The sequence below is a fragment of the Bacillus rossius genome, chromosome 7 (assembly GCF_032445375.1).
Source record: "Bacillus rossius redtenbacheri isolate Brsri chromosome 7, Brsri_v3, whole genome shotgun sequence".
In the NCBI taxonomy this organism is placed as follows: Eukaryota; Metazoa; Arthropoda; class Insecta; order Phasmatodea; family Bacillidae; genus Bacillus; species Bacillus rossius.
In genome coordinates, this window is record NC_086335.1 from 67,308,812 (window position 1) to 67,335,212 (window position 26,401).

Here is a 26,401-nt window from a genome sequence, read left to right on the forward strand (position 1 = left end):
TGAGGGAGGAATTTCTTTGCACAATGTACTGTAAAAATACCTACCATGCTATCTTGGCAAGTTATTGTCACAAATAACTCATTCAAGCAAGATTTCAAAATGGAAATAATTGCCATAGTATTAAATAATTGGATACAGGTTAGATATTTAACAGTTGTGAAAACATAAGGTTTTATTTATTTATTTGTTTAGACTGCCATTAATTGGCTTCTAAACTGTTTATGGCTCATACATAGGGCTCAGTGACATACTGTACTTAGTCACAAGCTCACCTTTTTTCATTTCCTCACGTACAGAATAAGTTACAGGTTTTTGTGACCCAGCAATCGAAAAATATGATGATTATGGATATGGATGATGATGATTATGGATATGGATGATGATAATGGATATGGATGATGATGATGGATATGGATGATGATGGATATGGATGATGATGATTATGATGGATATGGATGATGATGATGAAAGAACCGTTCTTCCCAAGCAGACACACTGTTCCCCCTCCTCGTTCTGGCTGTGGGGTAAGATCGGGGCGTGTGTGTTTTCAGCCGCGCAGTCCAGGGACCGCTACCGCTTGCTGCTGAAGCCGGTGCAGCACTGAGGCGCGAGCCGGGAGCTGCAGTGTTGCCAAGTCGCGCGGCACTCCGCAGTGTCGCTGCGTGTCTCACAAGTCTCTGTCGTATCCTGGTTCTTTCCAGGGTGGAGTTCATTTTTGAGTATCCAGGTTTGTTGATTTTGCCAAAATTGTGTTCTCGATGATGGAATACTGGAAATATTGAGAATGTATTTTAATTAGTTTTACTCTGTAGAATAAGTGTTGATAACTGTGCGCATGGACTTTCACATATCTTACAATGAAGGCATGAATATCAAAGATAAATTAATGTAAGTGAACGCGGGTCCAGTATGTGTTTGGTCTGCAAGACATATGCCCATAGATAAGTCGTGTAGCCACAAGCTGATGAACACACAGGTCCAGTTGGGAGCCTGGATCGTGTCCCTTTCCCTGATATGTTCCGAGGTGAGGTTGCCCAGTATAACTGAGTTTATGGTTGTAAATGATGATGATAGACATCTCGTAGCAGAAGGGACAGTTGTCCTAGAACTCGCACGAGTTGCGGTAGCATGTACCGATGACGCAGATACAGTCACGGTAGACGGTGCGAGGTACGGCAGCATGTGAGAGTACTTGCTAGAACTGACGTGAACATGTCGCAAAACACTTCTGTCTCCTTCTTATTTGCAGTGAAGTCTCATTACAATACCTTGAAAACCCACAGTTTTGGTACATAATAATGAAAGTGCTGTTATTTTACATAGAATGTTCACTTAATAAAAATGATCGGAAAATCCTACTTATAATGAGGTTCCACGTGGTAAGTGAATATTGGAATGTTACAAATACACATTGCTGTGGTCACATACAGGAATGTTGGTCATCACATTTAGAGTTTGAAGCATCCTCGTGACAAACTAGTGGTTGTGAGAGCGTGCCGCATTCAACCAGGTGCACACGGCTCCTCTGTGCCGTCATTTGTCACGTGCAGCGGCCAACATAACTCTTCCCGGACTCTGCCAGTGGAAGTCTTCTTGAGAACGATCGCCTCTGCTGGGCGAGTTCTGTGTCCTATCACTTGCCTGTCTTCAACAATCAGTCTTGTTGACCGCAAATTGCAAAGACACTTCCTAATGAAAGTGGCTGTGTCCATAGCTGTTATTGTAGGTATGTTTTGGAAGATTATTAAGTGGGCAGAGGTGTGCCATAAGCATTGGTGTCGTCATGGTCTGCACACAAGGTACCTGTCTTTTTGCCTCTTTGACCATGAATAGCGAATATTTTTACATATCCAAATACATTTTGTTAGGTGGTAGTTCAGGTTCTGTTGGTGTTGACGTTAACCGTAATGTTAGAGCTCTAGTGTCGACTAGCCTAGAATGTCATGTTTAGGATTTCGGGCTTTTAGAAACATTTTTTAGACGATGCCTGTTTGTGACCTTTCTCATAATAAATGTCTTTATGCTTGGCTGGTTACTATTTATTAGTTAAATTTTTTTACAGTAAAAAGTTTATTGAATCTGAATTCCATAGAAGTCGGCATAAACGAACTGCTGTTCATTTTTATTTAAGGAATGTATATTTTTAAGTTTAGATTGTACAACTGTTTTGTTCAATTTATGTGTGAAATGCTGAGGGAGGTGATGTTTACAGAAATTGAGGTATATTCAGATTTTTTTGTGTTTGAGAATGGAGATGTCATAATTAAAGAGGTCAGCACATCATAGATTATAGAATTATTGAATTATGCCCTCTTGTTGGGACACATATTGGCATTTACCAATTGTGTTTTTTTGTTTCATATTCCACACATGGTGTGTATAATGTGTTATTAATTGATTAAATGTTAGTATATTGTGTTTTACAAATATTAGATTTTTTCTTTATTCCTGCAACACTTTGCTAGCTATTATGGTGTTATTGTAACTTTTTACTATATGGTTAAAATTTTTTGTAAATAAACTTTGGAAACATTAGAATATTTAGAATTAGACTTATACAACAAATAAAATATTTTATATATAATACTGATAACGTAAATGTAATGAATAATTATTGAACTCATGTACCAGAAATTTAATAAAATTTTCCTGGCAGGTACTTTTTCAAAAATAATATTTCTTTCATCCAGCAATTTTTTTTTTCTTCTTTGTTTGGATTGGTAAATTTTCTGGACAAAATCACATAAAAAATTTTTGCAATCAAAATCAATATTGTAAATTGCAATTAACCACTATAATTTGTTAAGTAATTTTTTGATGTTAGTCGATAAACAACATTTATGTTGAGATTACGCATGTTATTTAAGTGGCATTCAAGGCCTTTGAGAGAAGTGTTTTATGATATAGTACCCAATTCTCTTTGTAGTTCTTTTAAATCTATTTTTAAAATATTTCATAATTAACAGCATCTGTCTGTTGCGAGTGCTAAACATACGAATGCCCTGACCAATGCATCCAAATCAACCTAGCAAGTGGCAAATTGCAATGTTACTATATATTTAACAGATTGAACACTGCCTTAGAAATATTTTTTTGTACATTTGCTTACAAAGATGGAAGTATTCAAGCTACCATTGGTGATGATAGTGGGAAGTAGCTCTTGTATTTAGGTTTAGATAACGATCCTGAAAATATATAGCACATAAATTTATGTTATATATTTTTTAAGTTATCCATTTGCTTTATATGTTTTGCAACTAGACTTGTGCAAATGTGTGTTTTATATTTTATTTTTAAGAAAAAATTATATGTATATCAGCCTCTATATTCTTAATATAGTATATGTATATTTTTTTAACTATAATTTTGAATGATAACAAAAGTTTTTAAGGGAAGTAAATATTACTTAAAGGCTTCTGTCAGATTGTTTGAATATTTGTAGATCATGAGAGATGATCGTAAATGTGACATGTTAGATGACAATCATCATTTCACTGAAGTAGTGCTTAAGTAAAATACCAAAGTGAATGTGCAAAGTATTGAGATGTATCATTGTGTATTGCTTTTAAGTGTTAAGCACATAATTACAGTAAAGCTTGTCTGTGGTGTTGTTATGTAGGTCATATTTTTATCTTTTACAGAGAGATATCTTTGATTAAAATTTTATTCTGTTGGTGAACTTAATTTAAGCAGTCCTAGAAGAGGTTGAAAAAATATTTTGCCTCATACTATGCAATGGACTAAGTTATCAGCAGTTCTTTCACTCGTTAATTTTTACTTTGGGGGCGCGTGGTTGCCATATTATATTTTACTTTGCAGAGTAATTAATGAACATTATTTTCAGATGTTTAAAACAAGTTTTTACATTTATATAATAGCTTTTTTGTAAGACCAGCCAGATGCTGTTCCTTATCCGAATTTACTGATAAATTTGTATTCAAGCAGTGCCTTAATCGAACATAATAATTTGGATGAAATTTTTTTCTGTAAATTTTTGTTATTACTCTTGGTCTTATGCATGGTGTAACTAGGCTTATAGTAGTCTTAATTCAGTATTTTATTAGGTACATTTTTGTTGATTACCTATGCTTCAGTAGCATATAGTCGTTACTGTTGATAGTTAAGGGTATATTCTTGTTCTAATGTTTATTTAGGTGTTTATATTTTTACGAATAAAAAATTAATGCTTAAGTCAATTACAAATGCTTAGTCAAAATGCCTTATAATATTGTGCCTGTTAATTGTTTTAGAATCCAAGGATATTCTAAAATCATTGTCTTGTCGAAACTTCCTTGAGGATTGTCGCTGATGGAAATGTGACTTGATGGCGTGATGGCTACAGAACTTAATTTTACAATTGATTGGATTCCCTGTTTTTTGTAGGTTTTCCAGAGAAACTTAAAAATCTTCCATGTCTTAAAAATATATTTTATTTAATGTTCATCAATTAAAGCCACGAACAATTTGTACAAGTTCTAGTTAACCTCTCAATTAGGGTCTCCATGCGTATATGCTTTATATTTGCAATAAAAGGGCCACATTACCATTGTTTCAAATGCAACAGTTAGCTTTTAATTTGAGGTGAAACAGCAAACTGTATCTCCAAGGGAAATTACAGTTAGTGGTGTCAGAAAGTTTAGCAGTTGACTGTCTGGCAACCAAAATATTTTATTTTGTAATATTTTGTGTTAAAAAAGTAATTAAACTTTGTTGGTCCTCAAGTGCACAACATTTCTGTTAGTTATTGATGTTAAGTTGTTAAGTTTAGTTGTCAGTTACCAGTTTAAAAAAAACTTAAAATTCCCTGTTCACTTTGTGAACTGGCTGATAGTTCTAGGTTTTCATGTGATCTTTTAATTTAGTGGCTTTTCATTGTTTCACCAGTCCATCGCTGTCCTGTGGTGACAAAACTTGAACAATTTTGTGAAGTTAATATCCTTGTAAGTGAATGTTTATATTGTAATATTGAAAAATGCTTGCATTCATGGTGCAGTCTTTATATAAATGTGAATTTTAATAAGTGTTCATATATTATTTGTATTGACATTTTGTATTCATTGCACATTTATATTTACCAAGTGTCTTAAAAATAGGAGATAGCTAGAGGCAAGGAGTGTAAATAGGTACTGTGATTATATGTCGCTCTGTGATTGTTCAAAGTTGGTGCATATGTGTAACATTTATAGAAGAGAAAATAAAGGTATATTATGTTATATTTTAGAGCAATTTATTACAAAAAAAAGCTGTCAATGTTTTGGTGTGTACTGAACCAGTGACACGTTCAGAAAGGTTTTTTTTTTAATATTTATTTATGATATATAATTATTTTTCCATTGATAGTCTGAATCTAATCACAATTGTAATTACCAATATTAAACTTAGTTTTTACAATTAGTTCTGTATGCACAGTTGGCATTGAAATTTCCCTGAAGTTACACTGGTACTGATCAGTATTCCACAGTGAGTGATCCAAATTTTGGTGCAAGACATTACAAATGTCAGTAAAATGACGATTATTATATCTTGGCTACAGTGCCAAATGACTTATCAGTGTACAGAAGTAATGTTATAAAAGGCTTTCTGTGCGGGGTGAAGCAATACAAAAGTGGTATCTCTTCTTTTGACAAGTAGTAGTTAAAGTGGGACTGGCTTTGTACTATGCCCAAATGGTCGTTTATGACGTGGACTGTGTTTGCTTCACATAGTTGTGAAGTCGAAGTATGAACTAGCATCAGAAACACTTTATGTGAAGGGCTAAAGAAACTTGTTTGGCCATTCCACACACTTATAGTCGGGAGTGCAAACTGTACGTAACGACTGAAAGGTAGTTTGTACAACAGCTCACATTAGCAACAGATACAATCAAGATGACGACACAATTTAATCTAAAAGATTTTTTATTATTGAAGTTACAGTTAACAAACATTGTATAGCATCAACAGATTCAGTCTGGGTGTGTATATGTACACTTACACCCTAACATATGGTACATATCTCTTATTGCAGAGTTTACACTTCAACATAAATATTAACTTAATAATTCATTATTACTACGAAACTTACTAGAATTATATTTTATAGGTTTTGTCGCTTTTCAACAAAATTGTGCATGTATGCTCTCACAGATATGCTAAGTTAACTATCTAATGCTTTTCACAGCTGAGCATTTGCTGTTAGTACACCCTGCCAGAAAAGGGATAATTTTTGTTTTGCTGAAATATTACATATTTATTTTGGTTTACTGGAATTACCTGTCAGTTTGACTTTCATTTTAGAATAATTTTAAATCTTTTATTACCTAATTCTTCAAGCAATCATATCGCCTGTTTACTTGTGCCAACTGAGGTACAAGGAAACAAAACATCATTAGTTTTTCATCACACTCTTCGACAATGCTTGGTGTCTTGGTAAAATAATTGCAAAGAAACAAATTTGTCTCTCCACCTGGTTCTAAACATTCCTCACGGTGCATTGCAATAGAGAATTATAGTATGAACAACTTTTGTTCAGTTGATTAATGCAAAACCTAAAAAATAAAAACACACAAAACTGCTTGCTTATTAACTCATTGACATAAGTGACTCGCAATACAACTTTAAAAACTAATCTCTCACAAGAGAGATACAAGAAATTAATTATTTAAAATATTTTTTACAAATACGTGGTAACATTTTCCAATTACCTAGGTTCCTTCGTTTTGAGTCCCAAACACCCGAAACACGAGGCATGCCCCACTGCACTGAGTATCTAGTCGTCGCTAGGGCTGTTTGAATGTGTTTTGCTTCACGTTCGCTATTCACCTCGCAACAACTAAATAAATTATCGGCACACGCGTGCGCGCGCGAAGGTCTCGGAACTCGGTCTGTCGGTCACGCGAGGTGCGTTGAGCTACAAGTTGTCGTCAAACACTTCTGGCAGTTCCTCGCTCTTGTGCCGCGTCGCGGGCATGGGCGCCATCGCGATGGACACCTGCGACACCATCGTCCTGCTCATCTCGTCCTTGGACTTGTCTGCAACAGAGCACACGGCCGCTTGAGAGCGTGACGCTGACTGCGCTTCACTTCTTCCAGCGTGAAACACACCACTCCAGCCAAATAGAATAAAACTGTGGGTAAGGACCTGTCGTGAATTATAACAAAAAAACACTGTAAAACATGTCAATACACCATAAAACACCAAAAAAGGAAATTAAAATCACGAAATTAATCAACATTTTAACACAACTTTATTTAAAACCATAAAAATGCTCCAAATTTTATATTATTATAATGGGTACACAAACACGCCAGTTCAGTTTGTCTAACCCTTTACAAATCATCCTTGTACAGTAAGTCCTCTATTTACGTCGTACTGTTTTACGTCGTTTCGGATTAACGTCGCTAATGTTTGAGTACTCATGTTTCAATTTAAGTTGTCGCCGATTCACAATAACGTCATTTACAATGACCGTAAATCTTTATTTTAACCAAAACACTGTATATATAATTTGTTTATAATTCTTTGTTTCCTTCGGTAGTTAATTTATGCTATGTAGCGTAAGCTACACGTTCACCGCCTTATCATACATCATGAGGTACGCTTCCTGCTCTTACGTACAGTATGTACTATATATCTGTTTTTATATTTCAATCAATAAGGGTAATAAAGCAGCTGGTTAAATAACCATTCTATAAAGCTGAGAAGTACTAGTTGGACTTGTTTCCCACGCTGTCGGTTGTCATTTGCTGATAAAATTGCCCGTTGTCACGTCTGTATGCCAGCGCTTCCGGCCGACCTTGGGCCGTGGCCGGCCGGTGTCATGAAACATGGCTCATTTTGCGTCGTTTCTATTTACGTAGCGGTTTTCAGGAACGTAACCCCGACGTAAACCGAGGACTTACTGTATTTAATTCAGTAAGGGCCGGTCTTACCATCCCTTGGCAAGGTCCGGGTAAAATTTATCTCCTTGGCAAATGACAAAATGTGTCTTACCACCTATGAGTAGGCGTACCCGGAAGATAAATAATTGTCGATTTTACCGGGAGGTTGAAGCTCTGGGTAAATCGCTACCCGGCAGATAACTATATAATCTGTGCGCCACATCGTGGCACGTTTATTGCAATGTGTTGAATTGTGTTCATTTGCCAAAACGTGGTGCATGGACTGTAATTTTCTTCCCTCGTTTATCTAATTGGCCGAAGCAGGGTTCATCGATGTCGTCAATAATGTTGGTGAGATTTTTGGAGACGATGACGACGATGAAGAGATCATTGAAGTAATCAATGCTTTAGCAAGAGGTCCACGTATTTTTAGAGAAAGACCAGACCATTTGAACCAATGGAACGATAAAGAGTTTTCAGCGAGATTCAGGCTAAGTAAAGATACAGTTCTGCACTTGGAAGAGCTTGAACCTCTGATTAAATCACGAACAGACAGGCGAGTGCTTTTACCAAAAAAATGCATTTGTTTTTACATTACAAATGTATGCTTATGCTATATATTCTGTAAAATTGAATGAAACTGATAGGTTTATAGGTTATATCGGACCATAAAATGTGCATAATGTTTACATTGTCAACATCGCTTCAATAAAATATTCCTGCTGTTATTTTGTAAATTATATTCAGAATGTGCTTTATTTTGGCTGTTCTGAATTCTCAAAGTGCCTTTTTGTATTCCTACCCCAGGGGCCTAACCTACATGTAAACAACAGTTTGTCATCTTGTTGCTTTTATTTCCCCCAGAAATCATGCAGTCTCACCACTGAACAAACTGTTGCTGACACTGCAGTTTTATGCCCTGGGAACAATGCTATCCAGTGTTGGAGATTTTGTAGGTGTCAGTAAAGCAACAGCTTCTAGAATAATTAAACAAGTGACATTTGGAATTGCTTCATTGAGACACCTGCATATATTAGGATGCCATTGACTGAGCAAGAAATAAGAAATGCTCAGACAAATTTCTACGAAATGGCCCAGTTTCCAAAAGTAAGTCCCCAGGTGGGTATTTTTTAAAAATCATATTTTATCACTATAATAGGGCATAAGTTTGCGTATACATGAGCTTTAGTTTTTTGCATGTTTTGCTGCCCCCCTTGTTGCACTTGATAAACAGAATTTATGGTCACAGTGTGAATTACAGCTGTAGCCTTATTTGACAAGAATTGTTTTAAAGAGAAAGGAAATTCTAATTAACTATCATAACCTCTTCTCCTTGACAAGTGTTTATTTATATTCCCAAATTACCGGGCGAATTTTCATCACAATGTAAATACACTAAGCCTTCGGTACTCTAATGTTTAGCAAGATAAAATAAAAATCTGAGGGCCAATCACAATCATCGTTTCTTCAATATCTCTGTCAAAAATATACCAACCTAACACACATCCTCGCTATCCACAGGGCAAGTTCCAGTTAGCTACACGGAGGTGTAAATGGAATGGTAAGACAGGACCATCGGGTAAAGGGTCCGGGTAGCTTATCCGCAGGGTAGCTACCTGGAAGTTTGCCCAGAGGATGGTAAGACCGGCCCTAAATGTAAAATACCTGAATGTATAGACCAAATAGATAGGAAGGAATTAATATTATATTATGTTTGATCTTGCCATCTGCTATATCTATATATATTCAAGAGTAAGGATTAAGAAACATTTTAGTGTCTGCCATCCATGGCGTGTCCTTGTTTCTGTCCAAATAAAATACAGTAATACCGCAATATAGTGAACCTCGGTACAACAAATGGTTTGGTATATTTTTCTTATCCTTTAGAGAAAATTTCTGTTAGTAAAAACACTGAAAAAATCTTTCCCATTATTTTTCTATAAAAAACCCTTAATGTGACAAAGTTATGTTCAAAATCGAACAACTGTATTAAATACCTATTAATTTCTTAATTTTTTTCCAATTCCATAGCTAAAGATTTTACACTGTATGTTCCACGGTGTCATACAACATGGCATTAGGACAAATTTTTAATATGATTTTAAACATTGTAATGGTTCCTTTCTTTTATAAAACTGCTATAAAAAATTGTTGCACTTTCAGTGGCAAAAGTACTTGAAATCTACATACATGCATTCAGTGAACAACTTTACAAAGTACCTCATTTTAAAGATATCACTTGCCTTATGCTTACAGATTCATATACATAATATAACACATTTAGTAACAGTTCATTATAAAGATCTTTAATTATTCAATTCAGAAACGGTAGGGAAAATTTTGTATTTTAAACTCAGCCTTGTTTCCATACACCTCTTTAAAAAAATACTTCTTTATGACAAAAACACAAATTTTGCTCTTAATTTTTGTTTCGTATAGATATTACTATACCAAGGCTAGGTAGACAAAACCCTTAATAAAAGGGTTTTTCTGTAGTTATGACTAATTACCTTGTTCATAATTTTTTTTTCCTGTACCTAGAAGATATATTTATGCAAGGGTAGAATTTGGCAATGATATTCAGACACTGAAACACTGTTTCAAAATTTAAAATATGTTTTATTATAAAAGTACTTGTGAAACACATTTCTTACAAAAATATCACAGTATTTTTTTATAAAAAAGTTGTGATTTTTCTTTGTTATAAAAAAATAAAAGTACAAAAGTACATAAAAGTATGGAAAATGCATATAAATGCTGCATTTGCCAGTCTGTATAAACTTAAAAAATGTATATTAATTTTACTTACATGACATTAAACTGCACGCTTCTACCGACTACTAACATGTTCTAGAAAATTTACTGATATACAAATTACAAAGTACGTAGATTATAACAAATTAATTAAGAAAAATCTATAAATTAATTATATGTAGTTTCTTTAAAAATCAACCATATTTTAACAAAGCTGTCTATTAAAAGAATCTTTTAAAAATTTTTAATTGCTCACCAGTTTTTTAACTTAAAAAATACAAATTACAAAGTATAGTTCCTACTCAACAGTCATAAATGAACATGTCACTAATTTTTACAAGATAAAAGTTTGCACTATCAATATAATAATTACACAAATTTTTGCAAAATTACAGAAATTTATTAACTGTTTGGTAAAAAACAATTACTACTTTTTTAAAATACATATTTTATAATTTAAATGCATTTGGTTACCTAAGGTTATCTGTGCTGTTCTATTAGAATCAACAGTTTTGAACAACTTACTGTTCTTTTAAAATTGATATGTACAATGTGTAACATCACAACTATGGGTCTCTTTATTTAGAGAACATATTAGTACTTTGGTTACTTAGTACAGTGTACAACACCAGTTGAGATATGCAGACTTCTACGATGCACGTCACAGTTCTTCATATACGCTCACACCTACGTGTTCGAGGCATTGATTTTACTCTCTGCGGCACACTCCAGCGCACACGAGACGCGCGACACAAAATCACAGGCGGCACATCCCATCTGCCCCGTCGCCGGTCATGAATACTGGATTCCCGCTCTAAATACAGAACTGCACGCTGCTCAGCAGACCCCAGCATTATACTTGCAGAGAAGACACTGTCGCCCCATTCCCTCTCCCGAGACATCTTTGGTACGCTTTTTTTAACTAATTATGCGGTGGTTTGGAATTTTGGTATCCGTTGCGCAGCTCTCGTCCCGTGACGACAGACGTGCTTCACGCCCGGCTCACGTCCTTGAGCGAGCCCCCACACAGGTCCTGGGACACGGTTGCCATGATCCTGTTGAGCTTGAGCGCCGTCTCTTCGTCTCTGAGCACCAGCCGAGGGTCCTTGGATCCTGGCGGTCACACCACAGGCATTAGGGCCCGCTCCCGGCACCCCTCCCTCAGCAAGCGACAAGCGACGGCACAAGCACAGCACAGCGTCTACCTCCCGAGTTCTTGCGAAAGCGACACCGCTCAATCGTGGCGCTCAAAAGCAGCCCACTTGCACAAAAACACTTGCTGGCAGGGATATGCACGCTCAGGGACACACTGTCCTCAAAGATCAAATAAACTATACCGAGAATATTTTCAGATTGTTTGCCATGGGACATCCACGTATAAAGCAGAAGCAGAAATGTTGCTATGCAATATTCATTACTTATGAAATAAATTTAATTCAAATTATACCCACATAGGTGGTAAAGTATGTATTTTGCATTGGAAGAGCAAAGTGGTAAAGAGAATTGGGTATTTCCACCACATCAGCAACACGCAAAAGCAAGATACCACTCAAAATTGTCAAAGAAAGTCATGCAGGAACAAATATTTTACAAAAAGCTGCAATATTCTAGTATTTAACTATGTTTTTACCTTTGGGAGTCTCTAAACATCAAAGATTAACATAGCTGTGTTGGATAAAATTATTGATTCTAATTTTAGTAGTACTACATTTGTATGAACACAACATGCAAAAATAATAGGCAATGCAGTATGCTAGATTTGCACTACCTACTTTTATATAATTACAGTAAACTCCCATTAAGAATATCCCACTTAAGAAAATTCCCTGCATAACAATTTTAAAAAAAATTACCACATGACATATCAATACATACAATTTTTATTCATATCATAAGTTTTCCCTGTTAATAAATTATAATTTATTAACAGGGATTTACTGTACATGTAGTTGACTTACTTTAAGAAAATAATTTGTGTAATTTTCTATTTACATTATTTATTTCATTGCCTCATTAGGAAAAGGATAAAGATTTTAGAGCCATTAATAAACAATGTGGAAATACATAAAAATACATATATTTGCTGCCAATCTATTTACTTCTACTAAATATTTGCGGTTTAGAAAAAATTCAAAAATCTTATAAAAACAGTAAAACCTCTGTACAACAAAACTGAGGGGTCCAAATTTGTGTTTTGTCACCAAGCAGTTCTTTGTAAAAAGGTGAATCAACACACGGCTAATTAGCTTACAATAACAAATATTCCACTAAATTAAAAAAATTATTAATAAATTAAAAAATTATTATCATGTTCTGAAAAAAGTCCGTAGCATTTTATTTTGTAACGAAAGTACTTTACACTGAACAGTTACTAATTCTAAAAACAAATGCTTCAAAATGAGAAATTGTTTTAAGTTATATGCTTTGAAATGAGGTTTCACTAACAATTTCATGATGCTGCACCGAGATGCAGCAAAGCCCACTGAAGTCGTTTCTAAATGGAACCACCACAATATTTATGTATGCTTATAAATACTACATAGTATGTATTACATAGTATAGCTCGTTTACAGACCAGGAACAGACTTGTACGAAGCATCTCATTCAAGGGGCATTGAGATGACTACAAAGTCGCAGCTAATCCTGGCTCGTAATTGGGCAGTAACAACTTGAGCACTCCAGACACTCCGGCTGCGAGGATGCCTTATCTTGGCCGGGCATCACAAGCAAGGCAGTAACGAAGAGTAATTAGTAATTAGTCCGGACGGAGAGCGGCAGAGCCATTACGTCCGCCGGCCGTAGCCCGCCTCACGAGGCTCTGTGAATACAAGAGCGAGCCTCCCCCCCCCCCCCATACTACCCTGCTCACATGCATAATGAACATTCATCTGCCTATGCATGTAGTATAAAATTCATGTCCTCATACAAAACATAGGATGCCTTCGAACCCTTAATCCTGGAAAAATCCACTGTGTATCATCTAATCATTTAAAGGGAATATATTTTTTTATTTGTTTTTTTTTATACCCACTAAATAGTTTCTACAGTGCAAAATATTGTAAAACATTCCTCTAATAACAATAACAGATCTACAAAAATGTAAAAATTTATGTTTGCTTAAAATTTTTTTAAAAAGGGTTTAATTATTATGTGTAAGGTTTATATTAAATGCATAAAAGTTTAATAATTTGGGCGAGGGAGGTTTAATTGGTAGTATCGGAAACGTGGCCAGCACAATCCACCACAAAACAGACACTCCCCCATGACACTAATGTACCAATCCGGCCAGCAGAATGTCTGCGGGTCGAGATTACAGTTGGAATGTTGGTACATCTCGGTATCCACTGTTGCTATTGGTTTCCACCGGTGGTCGTGCCAGCTGAGTTGAGCACTCGTCTCTCTCTTCTGATCCTTCGTTTCTCTTCCCTTCCTTGCCTGGCTCTCTTCAATCCTCTTCTTGCACATTTCTATCTCCACTATTTTTCACTCGTCACTCGTTCGCTGGCTGTTTATATTTCTCTCATCTGTCCACTTACTCATTATCTTATTTGCGTTAGTAATATACAACAAATCTTTTTTTTTTTTCAAGAATACAATACCAATAAATTACTTTTCATTGTTTTTCTAAGAACACTTCTCTGCTTTGAGTCCTTGGTTTTTACAGGTGCTGGTGCAAAAGATAATTTATTTTTCCATGTTCTTCCAAATGAAAGAAAAACAGCAAACAAATACAGCACTACTTATTCTAGTGCTACACTGTGAAATTTATTGGGAAAGAAAAATTTCAACACCATTAACAATTAACACTAAATTAGTAAATTACATGTAACGGAATAGATGGAAACACAAATTTGCCACTTCCAACTGCTCCACAATGTTAATAAGATACCTTTCCACGTTTACTGCTGCCCTTAGCACCAGCAGTTCAGGTGAGTCATATTTAAAAAAAAACACATGTGTGAGATCCTGGTTAGACCATGATTTCTTATGTAAAATTGTTAGAAAACTATACATATCTATTAGAAAGATTCTTATAGTAATTCACATTTAAAGATAAAAATATCTTACTAGTCAAAAAAGTAATAAAAAAATCTTCATACAAAATAATAGTATTCTGAGAATACTGTTTATTTATTTCATTTAAATCAAATATCCAAGTTAGTCAAGAATAACAAAAAAATGTTTAATGGAATAAAAAAATTCAGTAAATTTTTTTACACTTCTCGGGAGTCCAAGAAAAATTAATGCCAAACACATAAAAATGAAACAGAGATAGATATGAACTGAAATAATTAAAACCCACCCTTAGGCCTAATTTTTGTATTATAAAAAAAAACAATAAATGTAAGAATTCATGGAATAAGGGCATTCATTATATTTTATGCAGGCTGAATGAGCTAACTTCTACTTAAATAGGACTTGAAATTTCTAAAATACGTATTAATGATGGAATTAACATACCTTAAATCACAATTTGAGGTTAAGTTAAAGTATATACAGCGAAACCCCTTATTTACGTTACCGTTATTTACGTTTTCCCGTTATTTGCACTATATTCTTCAGGTCCCGTTTGGTTCCCATATAGTCCAATACAATACTTTCCCGCGAATTACGTCTCAAAAATCGAATCAATCCCGCTATTTACGTCACGAACAACCATAAACAACCAGAAAATACCGTGGAGCTAGTAGGCAATGAACATTTTAAATAGCAAAATATACATATTTTATAACATGAAAAGTTGCTTTTATTTCTAAACATGTAATAATTTAAGCCTAGGCGTGTAAAAGTACGAGTAATTATAGCAGGAGACAATCTAAAATGCACGAGGGAAAAACGTAAACTCATGAATGTACAAACATGGCTGCTTGTAAGTTCTGATACTGTATTTATGTCACAACTTAGCCGAAATACTGGTACGAGACATAAACTTCACAAGATAAAATGAGCGGTGTCTTGGTAACTGTTTTATACGTCTTTTATAATTTGGGAAGTATTGTACAGTTGACGCCATATTTTTTAAACTAACCATTTATTTCTGGGGATCGTAAATAATTAATTATTGGTATCAAGACATCATGATAAACGTAAACTTGAACATGTCACGGCAGCGAGAAAACTGGTGCGTATACCAATAAACTGGTATTAGAACTGGATAAAATTGGTACACGGGAGGTGGAGCTTATATTTTTTTCCGCTAAGCTCGCATCTATTGGTTGGCGGCTGATGGCGTCATGAGTCTGGGCGGAGCATAGAGTGCGCATGCGCCGCCGCGTCGTTACAGCAGCTGACCGAGTACAATGACCTTTCTCCGCGTTTGGCGCGCTATTGACGGTAAATATTCATCAATTTGCGGCCTTTTCTTAAAAATTTTTTTACTGTGAGCAATGTGTATGTAGCCCGTATTTGTTATAAACCCTGCCGGTTGCAACTGTATTTATAATTTGGAGAGGCAAATAATCTCCTTGAACAGCCAAAAAAGCAAGCAGAAGAAAATTTCAAATTTATTTTTTAGGAAGTAATCAGAAAAACATTTTGGCTTTCATTCTTTTTTTATTTTTGTCAAATGTGGTAAATTAATAATTGATTAAATACTAAAGTAAAATTTGTTGTTAGTGTGTTTGTACCTGCATTGTAGTATGTGCTATTAAACAAAAGGAAAAAAATTCTAAATAAGGTAAACTGTACTCCTTTTTATGCTTTTCCCTTTATTTACACTTTCCCGCTTTTTACACTTTTTTACTTTGTCCCCATGAAAAGTGCAAATAAGGGGTTTTGCTACTAACCTATTGATGTTTTTAATTTTTGTGAGCATTACAAACATTTTGAATAACCGTCACTTTCGTAATATTGCTACAACAAACTGCACTTCTCTTTAATGTTTTCAATTGAGTTATAATGATAACATGATAACACTTAAGATCATTCAATTAAAAACTCTTTCAACGATAACAATATACAATGTAAATAATTCTGAATACATGAGGTTCGTATAAACAGCCATCGTGTTTGAGGGCAGATAAAGTTAAAAGATAGCTGTCTGTTTACCGTGAAACAATCAAAGACCTTGAAGAGAGGTGTTGTAGTGTAAATATTTATCAAGTGATATTTTTTAAAAATTTAAAATTCTTGAAATGTAACTCAAATATTGGCAGATATGTAATGATGAATGTGGATAAGTGCACATTAGGCAGCATGTTAAAAGTTTTTGTTGGCTAAAGACTTTTTACTCTTAAAACTGCTTTTGTTTATACAAAAGATTGCTGACAGATGTTATTGTTAGAGTCAAGATTTTGTGGTGTTATTTTAAGACAAATTTCGGTGTAAAGAAATAAAGATTTCGGTGTTATTTGGTTTTATTTTTTTTGCTCAATATACCCACGGCAAAATTTTCTTACTTTTCTGTACGACATGCAAATTTATTAAAACAAATATTAATAAACACTAAAACCTCATGATCTAATTACAATTAAGTTCATTTGCAAATTCATAGATAATTAAGTTCATTTGCAAATTCATAAATTCAAACTTTTAAATAACTATTAAAAATTTCACGACTTAATTACAATCACATACACTACAAAATTAAACAATGAAGCACTTCCAAAGTTACTATTAAGACGGTTTTATTGAAATGCTATTATAGTTAAATTTTCCGCATTTTCTGGAGTGAGACGTTGTCTTGTCACTAACTACCAGTGAGTACCTGGAAAATGAACGTTCTGCATCAACATTTGATGTTGCGAACCAGATTGCCCTTAAAATGGCTTGAGCAAATTCACTGTAGTCCCCTTTAAGGGAGCAAAGTACCTTTGCAACATCAATTTGGCTTGTTTCTGGCAATGAAAGTTCATCCTCAATTATTTTTTTGAAAGCAACATAGCCATGTATGAATTTATCAATGGGAAGATGGGAAACAGAAGGCAAGTTATGCAGAGACTTCTGTAGGTTTGCATCTTCTATGCTAACCCTACTCACATTTCTTGGGTTGAACAGCAAATTAATGGCATTAAAGACTCTTAGACAAGGATGTCGTTTAACAGATGAGTTTTGCCTCAAACGCTTATGTTTCTCACTCGCGACATGTTTCACAAGCGTATCGCGTCTCTCGTAGTCTAGCCTGCAGTTACAGAATTTACACATTAAATTTTATCACTGAAATAAAATCCTTTGCTGGAAAATTATTTCGATCAGTCACTGGCAGAAACCTTCGTTTTAGGCATTATCAAAAAATTTTTATCACATAGGAAGAATTTAACCTCTAAATACGCTAAAACTTGCCATGCTGGAAAGATAAAAACAATGGAGAATAGATGCAAATACAAACACATACCGAATACCAACATACGTACGTGAAAATTAATACCGACATAAACATGTACTATTTATTATTTACAATCTTTACGTTAAGCAGGGTTAATTTTATTTTCATACCCTACGTACATACTTTATTTTAAATAAACAATAAAAGCAATGCGCTTTAGTGTGTAATATTTTAATGATTAAAAACGTAATCATAGAAAAACATTTTGGACGTTTGTTATTTTTGTATTTACAGAAAGTGAACGGCGGCCATTGTATCATAGTTATCAACATCTTAAATTATTATGGTACACAAGATTACCGTTTAAAGAAAATATTACGTTAATTCCGAGACTTCATTTTAAAATCTATAATGAATCACCGTCGCATATAATATATATGGCTGCTTGTTAATGTCCGAAATATGTATTTGATTGTGCTGAAGATAGTGAATTGTCCTTACAGAATGGAAAAAAAACGTAAATAATCAGGATAGACGAAATTTCGTGACATATCGCGGATTTCGCACAATTTCGTTTTATTTCGTGTTTTCAAGCGGTTTTCGGTGTTATTTCGTTTTATCGCGAATTACCATATAATCGTGCCTCTAGTTATTGTCATGACATCAAATAGAGAAATGTCGAAGATATAATATAGTTATATAATACTTTTTATTAGTTTATTACACGAAAGGCCAGGATTTATAATGCAATGTTCTGGGTAGTTGACAGCTAATAAAACTAAACTTCCGTAGGTTATTTTAGTATCTATCGGTAACGAATAATTTGAAAAAATTTTTATTTGATTTGAATTTGAAATATTTGAGTACGCACAGACCCATACAAAAGAGTACTATGGTTAAACCTAAACCTTGACGTGGTCCTGCCCTGAGCAGAAAGCAAAGCCCAACTGTCAGTACCGACAGCCGCTGTTAGAGGGCCCTTATTCAGAAAAGGACAAGACGAGATGTGCGCAGAGCTCCAGAAATAAGAAAAATGTTTAAAAAAATACTTTTAAAGCTACAAAGGGCTTTTACTATCAGTAGACACAAGATTGTATGGTATTATTTTTAGGCCAATTCCATTTTTAAAAACGAAGATTTTGATGTTATTGTTTTTTATGAACTTTTATTATAAAAAGTATAACACTATACTGATAAATATGATACTTAAATGTGCCATGATAATAAAGTCTCCAAAACAGTGTCATTTTTACTGATACACCATATACTTTTTAAATATAATGATTTGTAATAGGCAAATATAATTTTTTTGAACATTTAATATATATTGGTTAAGTATTTCTGTGTTTGAAAAATGTTCTAAGGTCATAACGTAAATAAGAGTAACGAATAACAAATTTTTCAAATTTTTTTTTTAAATGGTGGTACAAAATAAATGCTAAATAAATTACTTTCAATGAATTTAATATTTAAAGCATTAGGTATTTGTCATTAGAGTTAAGTTTTGATTGAAAATACTGATAATTTTAACGATTTTAACTGCATTTCAGTGCTTAGTGGTGTATTAACTTGAATATATAACATGCTGTTGTCATCCTTGTCTGTTGTCAACAAGGATGATTTTCCCATTACATTTCTTCAAAAATGTTTACACTTCTAATCCTTACCAAGTAGTGTTTTGTACATGTTTTGCACATTTTATGCTAAAAACAAGTGAGAAGTAGGGGGTATTAGCAAAAACCAAAACTTCAAAATAGTTGGTTAAACTGAGAATTTAAGTTGTAGTACTTTGTGAAGTGATCAACAGGAACAGCTATGTGACCGACAACACTAAGTGATCGAAAGCATTTCATGAAGTGATTGACAGGACTAAGTGATTGACAGTACTAACGAAGTGATAATCAGCACTGACAAAGTACAGACAGGACTGACTAAGTGATCGGCAGCACCGAGTGATGGAGTGAGGACTAAAGTGTTCGACAGGTCTGATGAAGTGTTCCCGTGCCGTGACAGGAGGGGCGGTGCTGGTACTGACCTCCGCAGCTGCTGGTGCCCGCGGGCGTGAGCGAGTGCAGGCGTGGCGGGCGCCACAGCACCACGCTCTTGTACGCCTGTCGGTACTGCTTGTTCATGATCACGTAGATGATGGGGTTGATGCAGGACGACAGGTACAGCAGCAGGTAGCCCAGGACGTGGAAGCCTGCAGTCACACACACCCACCTCGTCACTAGGTGCCTTCCAGTGTTTCACATTCCATCACTAGCTTTCATAACGCAACATAACAGCTGCTCCGTAATGTACACTACAAGGCTGCCAAAATAAAAAAACATCAATTCTCCCTTGAGACACTTCCTGTTAAGAAGTATTCCTGGATTGCAAGTGTAAATATGTAATTTTAATCAGCATCTGCAGTTACCTACATATATGTCATTCAACCCTTTTAAGAAGTTTCCTGGTTAAAAATGAGATACTCAAATCCTTAGTATTTGAAGAATTTAATATTCGAGGACACCACCACATGTTTTGTCTCTACACTAAACCAATTTATATTAATACAATATACTACATGTATCATGTTTTAAAGGTGTTTCCCATTATTTACTTCAACATGGCGTCTAAATTGCTCGTTGACGTTGAACGTGAAAGATATTATTTAAACATTTGGAGAGAAAAGTCTTTGTTGTTATATTTATGAAAAGAACTTTCATACTGTATTGAAATGAGTTTAAAATGTTTTCCCCACAAGTACAGAAATCTAACTTTGGTTAGTACAGTGTTATGGATAAATGTAGGTGATTGTGGTTGTGATATAACCTTAAAATCATTTACTGTGTTTTTAGTACATTATGACGTCGTACCTCATGTGGCAGTAAAGCCCGGTCTCCTCCCCGTCAGTACCGGTCCCGGCTGGCGGAGCGCACCCCTCACACTCTCCGCATTAATTAACAACTCATTCGCGAACAATGCTAACCACTCAAGATTAAATCATAATTGCCTTTGACAACAAATGGAGTAGTTACAGCAGCAACAGACAGACTCCCGCTTGAATTATAATTTTTAATTTATATTGTAACTCAAGAGCAACCACACCATACTTTATGCCCTCAACAAAATTGTTTTTGCACCCTAGTTTTTATTCAAAGGTTGTGTGTTATGTTTAACTTATAAGTTTTATATAAATCATTACGATCCTGTTTGGCACAGGGTGACGCTGCCCCCTCCCCCGCGTTGCAGCCATCTTCCGGCAGTCATCTCCACGACCCAGGGCGGGCACGCTGTCCCATGGGGAGCCTGCATTTTTGTATTCACCGATTATTCATTCTGGTAATTATACTTCAGCTAACCTAAACCTTATCTTTCAGCTCCCCACGCATCCCTGGATCATTTCTGCAGAGCCAGGCATACACCGGCGGCCTTTAACTTAAATTGCAACGTGTTTGTGTAGTGTTTCACGGGTATGTTAGATCTTGTCTGCGGAAACCACCGCGCACAGCCTGAATGTGTCAATTAAGAGAGTAACCTCAAGTGTTCTTAATTATTTCCAGTCTTTGACTACTACTCTAACTTTCTACAATTCTCAAACCAAATTTTTCTATTAAAAATATTTTTTTGTGCTTTTTTTGAAATTTTTTATTACAATTTAAAGTTTGAGCTGTTTGGGTGTGTGTGGCAACAAGGACTGTGCCACCAGGAGACGTCTCGTGCGTCGGGAAGAGACGCGGCGCGGCGCGGCGGGAGGCAGCACTCACCCGGGTAGCGCACGTTGCTGTCTGCCACCTTCACCAGCGTGATGGGCAGGTAGCACACCACGAAGGACAGGAAGATGGCGAGCACCATCTTGGTGATGCGCCACTCGTTCCGCTTGGCCTTGAGGTCGCGCTGCTCCCGCGACTTGGACTTGGGCTTCGGCTTGGCCTGGTTGCTGTTCGCCTCGCTCACCGAGACGCGCACGCTCGTAGCGTGCTCGCGCATGCGCTTCTCGGACCTGGCGCGCAACAGAGCACGGTCAGCGTCGCTGCAGGCCGCTAGCCCACACTCCAGTACTTCGATGAGAGATTACTTTTCATAAAACTATATATATACTATATACACTCACAAACGCACACACACACATACAATTTAATAACATGGGTCCACAATCTTTTGAGATTTCTGACACTTCCTCGCAGAGGCAGCACCGTGGTTATGCATTTCCGTTTCACAGTCAAGAAATTACTCCTACCAAAATGCCGTCCGCTGAGAACTCAAGATGTTCACGCATCAAAACAGACAAGATAAAACTTACAATACGTGTGAAATTATTTGGGGTGAAACCTGGGGGAAAAAAAAAATAACACCAGGTTCTGTAGTCTAGCCCATTCATTTTGTCAGGTTTCTACAGCGTGCTGCATCTTTTAACGTCTGTACTATCGTATCGTGGGGAAAAATTTTAATACTATTTAAAAATTGTGATAAGGACTAGCACTCACTTGTGGACAACCCAGAATATCCGGGTGTAGCAGCAGACGATCAGAATGCACGGGATCACGAAGCCGATGATGAAGAGAGCCGTCTTGGCCGAGTGACCGTGCTCGTCCGGAACGATGGAGCAGGAGCCTAGGTTCGGGTCGTAGTCGAAGGCACCTGCGAAATTCCCCACTCGTCACCGTCGCAACCACGGAATACATTACACTGAAATAAAAGACTTGGAGGCTGTGGCACACTTGTGCAGGGCACTTCACTGTCTCAAGGTTACACCCTACATTCTAGCTATAGAAATCGTAACTCCGTGTCGGTATAAATATCAGACAATTTTGCTAATTTTGGCAATCTCAAAAAACCTGTCAGCCTAATATCACAAACACCTTTAATGACCCAGATGTCGAAGTGATGTTAAGCCAACAAAGAAGAAAAGAACATTTGAAGGGACCCCCAAATGAAGTTGAATAAAACTGACCAAAAGTGATGAAAAAGTTTGGTGTGAAATTATAAATGTGGTGCAAAAAAAACTGTCTAAAAACAAATAAGCAGTGCAAAAAAATCTGTGAAAAAAAAGTAAAATTTATTTCTAAACATCGGTAACAAATGTTTATATTTAACTAAATTATTTAAAAATTGTATTCTATAAGCTAAGCATTAATTTTTTTTTATCCTCAAAAATCTATTGACATAACATGTCTACATCTACACATGACCAACTCTACAACACCCTTAAAATCCAACCAACTCTGGAGAACTTTCAAATTTGAGACAAGTTCTATGATAAGAAAATTTATCAATATGACAGTCTGGTGTTTCTTAAGACCACTGCCATTCTAGATTAGCAATTTCTCCAAATTAGTTCTCCAAGTGAACAAAAAACTACGACAGTGTAATAATGTGACCAGTCGACAGCAAGAATCCAGCTGAGAAAACCTTAATGCAAACAGCTTAATCAGTGCTGGGTTAAATAACGTGCTGAATTTGAGACCTTTCGCTGTAGGAAATTATTGCTGTGGTAAATGATCAATCATTTCAAAACCTTGATTGATTATAAATATCTCACATACGGGCCCGGTTGAGTTTCGAGTTTTTTTTTTCTAATAGGTCAAAAATTACAAGTCTATAATGATAAAACAATTCCTTCGAAACCTTACAAGTTATGCGATATATGCAGATCACATTTACAGTTGCGGCCATGCAACATTTACAGACTATAACTTTCTTTTGCGTGGTTTGAAACTCTGCACATTAGGTTATGTGACAGGGGGCCAGACAAAGCTAATTGCCCCAGGGCCCTAGTTACTCTAGATGGCCCTGCCTATGCACAACTGTACGTAATTTTTTTTTTTTTTTTAGAAAAGTGTGAAGTGTACTTCAGCCACATCGCCGATTACGTCTTGGCGCGACCACCGGCTTCCATCCCTCCGTCTACTCTCTCTCTCTTTCAGGGCCTCGTCGTCTCTCTTTCCTTTCTCGCTTCCCCTCCCGGCTGAGCTCTGCGCAGGCGCGCCAGGCCTGAGCCTACACTATTTAAGCCCAGGAGAGCTCAGACTCATCCTTATTTGTCGTAAATTTTCCGGCGGTTCAATACCTTTCAGATTGAGTAAAACTGTAACTAGCATGTAGGAGTCCACGAGACGTAGGCAAGGAGCGGCGTGGCGATGGGAAACGAACATGGCAAGTATTTAATTATTCTGGTGTTCGCGGCAGACTGTGGCTCTGCGTAACCATGCGTTGTAATATAAATCTAAAGTACTTCTAAATTCATCTTTCGGCTGCCACCTTATGAAAATGTAAGTTTTGGGTTGATTTGTCATTTCTGTTAGTTTTGTGTGTTTTCACTCTCCTCCCCTTACCGGGAGCCACGGCCGTGACAGGAGGCGAGAGACTCACCCCAGACTCTGAACAACGTCGGTGTCTGCATGCCGTAGCTCAGCAGCCAGCAGAAGGCGATCATGGCCCCGATCCACACTTTCTTGTACACCTTGTTGTAGAGACTGTTGTGCGTGATCATGATGTACCTGCGAGCAGACATGCGCACTCACTCACACCTTCTTTTAGAACTTCTTAGGCAATCGAGAGAAAATGTTCCGACTGCGGGAAACTAAATATGTAATATGGGGTGCTTGATATCATTTGTCTTAAATTTTTAATATCATTAATTTTAGGATATAGTCAATACAAAAATTAGTACATAAACTTAAAAACAATAATGAATTTAGAATTAGTTTTAGGGTGCTGGATATCATTTGTCTTAAATTTTATATTACTAATTTTACGGTATATTCATTACAAAAATAAAAGAAGAGAGCAAGGGATGCCCCCCCCCCCCCCAACCACCCTTCAATCACTCGATTTTAGTTTTACAGAGTTGTGGTAAATTATTTGGCTGTTGGACAAAAATTAAAATTTTAATTTTATATTTTATATTTTAATTTTTAGTAAATCAACAAAAGAAAAGTGATTTTTTTTTAGTTTTTAAAGTTTTTAAGTTTATTTTAAGTAACTAACTTAAATATTTTTATGAGAATTTCTTAGGCTCCCAATGTTTTAAAGCTTTGCAACAGATGCATAGCTTCTTCATATCAGATTTCAAGCTTTGCATCATAACCAAAGAATCAAATAAAACAAATAGCAAATTTCCTGGGAAAGTAAAATTTAATTTTAAAAAAAGTTTGATTGATCGCTTAGTTGAAGTTATGCACAAGCCTCATTTCAGTACATAAGATTCTAATTTTTTTTTTAAATAAATACTACTACATGTTTGCCTTTTAAAAGTCTTTGATGTCACAGTTTAAGAATGCTAATTATGAGTAACTATGTATATGTGCAGTTTTTGGAATCCAAGATGAAAAAAGAGCCCACTACCTCTGAAGACAAACAGCCACTTTTAAAAAATTAATGAAATACATTTAAAAGTATGTGTGTGTGTATTACAATGCACACCAACATATAAGTTAATTTGGTTGACAATTGTGGAATTTTCCCATTTCTTCACAACTTCCTTAGTGAACATGGAGGAATGTCAACACAATGAATGAGCAGTGCACAACTTCCTGTGCTACGTTTGAAGAACGAGATTACACACACACAGGAACAGGATGAAGGACCTGTGATTCACCCAAACATCCTACACACATCACTGTCACTGTGTTTTTTTTTAGGATATGGTCTTTCTGTATGGTTTTTCTAGTTTCAGATTGATATTCACTACCAGGAAGATGAAAAACAGACAGTGAACTACATACTCTGTAATTATGATGCAATTGTACTTTTATTATAAATATATTCTTAGCCAATCAAAGTTAGTAAGTACAATGCAGAAAATTTAGTCAACAAAATAGGCCACTAAACATTATGTAGATTCTTAAGACTGCTACCAAGTTGCCAACTTCAGGACACCGTATGCCTGGATACACATACGGTGTGCAGAGCTTCAGGAACAACAATGCAATGTCAAACCACTCATATTTCATAGTTATCCTACACACGATGAGAAGATTGCGTGCCAGTTCGGAGCCTTGTGCTTAGAGGGGATATCTAGCAAGAAGCACCAGCGAGTGTCGGGCTTATCATCCCACCTCACAAACACACATACACCCCCGACTAGACGGGTCCCTTAGGTAAAATATTTTTGGCCTCAACTGTAACTGGTGTACATGTTAAATAATATAACTCTCAAAAATAGTGTCTCATAGATGGTAGGTATATTGTTGTAGCTATAAAATCTCGTATCACTGTTTATGTAGGCTATAAGTTTCAGTTCAGTATGTGTCTGATACGTCATTACTAGTCAGGGCATATGTTCTGTGTCAAATTACCACTTTACATTTTGTAATTCCAACAAAACCGTGTATGTAGTAAACCAATGCAAATGGTCTTGTTTACACTTTCAGAATTCGACAGTATTTGACAAATTGTACATTAACATTAGCCATGTGTGCAAAGGACCTGAATATGCTTAAAAGTTTAATTTTGGATAGCTCAAGGATTTTTTTTTAGCAAATATCTGGGGTTTGTCATCATGTCAATCCAATCATGGACTCAAATAGATGGCAGAATG

At 35.8% G+C, this 26,401-nt stretch overlaps 2 protein-coding genes across 11 annotated transcripts in view; one reads left to right on the forward strand and one right to left on the reverse strand.

The window, feature by feature from the left end:
* Nucleotides 1-5,213, forward strand: part of LOC134534273 (transcription factor CP2-like protein 1) — a 122,501-nt gene extending 117,288 nt beyond the window's left edge. For all 4 annotated transcript variants that reach the window (XM_063372574.1, XM_063372578.1, XM_063372577.1 and 1 more), the window contains one exon: nt 552-5,213. In XM_063372574.1, coding sequence (XP_063228644.1) covers nt 552-604 — 53 coding nt within the window. In that variant the 3' untranslated portion in view covers nt 605-5,213. The remainder of the gene's footprint in view (nt 1-551) is intronic.
* Nucleotides 5,214-5,879: 666 nt separating this feature from the next.
* The window catches only part of LOC134534274 (G-protein coupled receptor moody-like), a 120,845-nt gene continuing 100,323 nt past the window's right edge, over nt 5,880-26,401 (reverse strand). For 4 of the 7 annotated variants that reach the window (XM_063372584.1, XM_063372581.1, XM_063372583.1 and 1 more), the window contains exons 5-9: nt 24,232-24,359; nt 22,347-22,500; nt 21,627-21,862; nt 19,913-20,077; nt 10,459-11,726 (exon numbers count right to left, since the gene is read on the reverse strand). In XM_063372584.1, the coding sequence (XP_063228654.1) occupies nt 11,605-11,726; nt 19,913-20,077; nt 21,627-21,862; nt 22,347-22,500; nt 24,232-24,359 (805 nt within the window). In that variant the 3' untranslated portion in view covers nt 10,459-11,604. Of the gene's footprint in view, nt 7,011-10,458; nt 11,727-19,912; nt 20,078-21,626; nt 21,863-22,346; nt 22,501-24,231; nt 24,360-26,401 lie in introns of those variants that run through there. The other 3 variants (XM_063372585.1, XM_063372582.1, XM_063372580.1) reach the window with 1 other exon arrangement.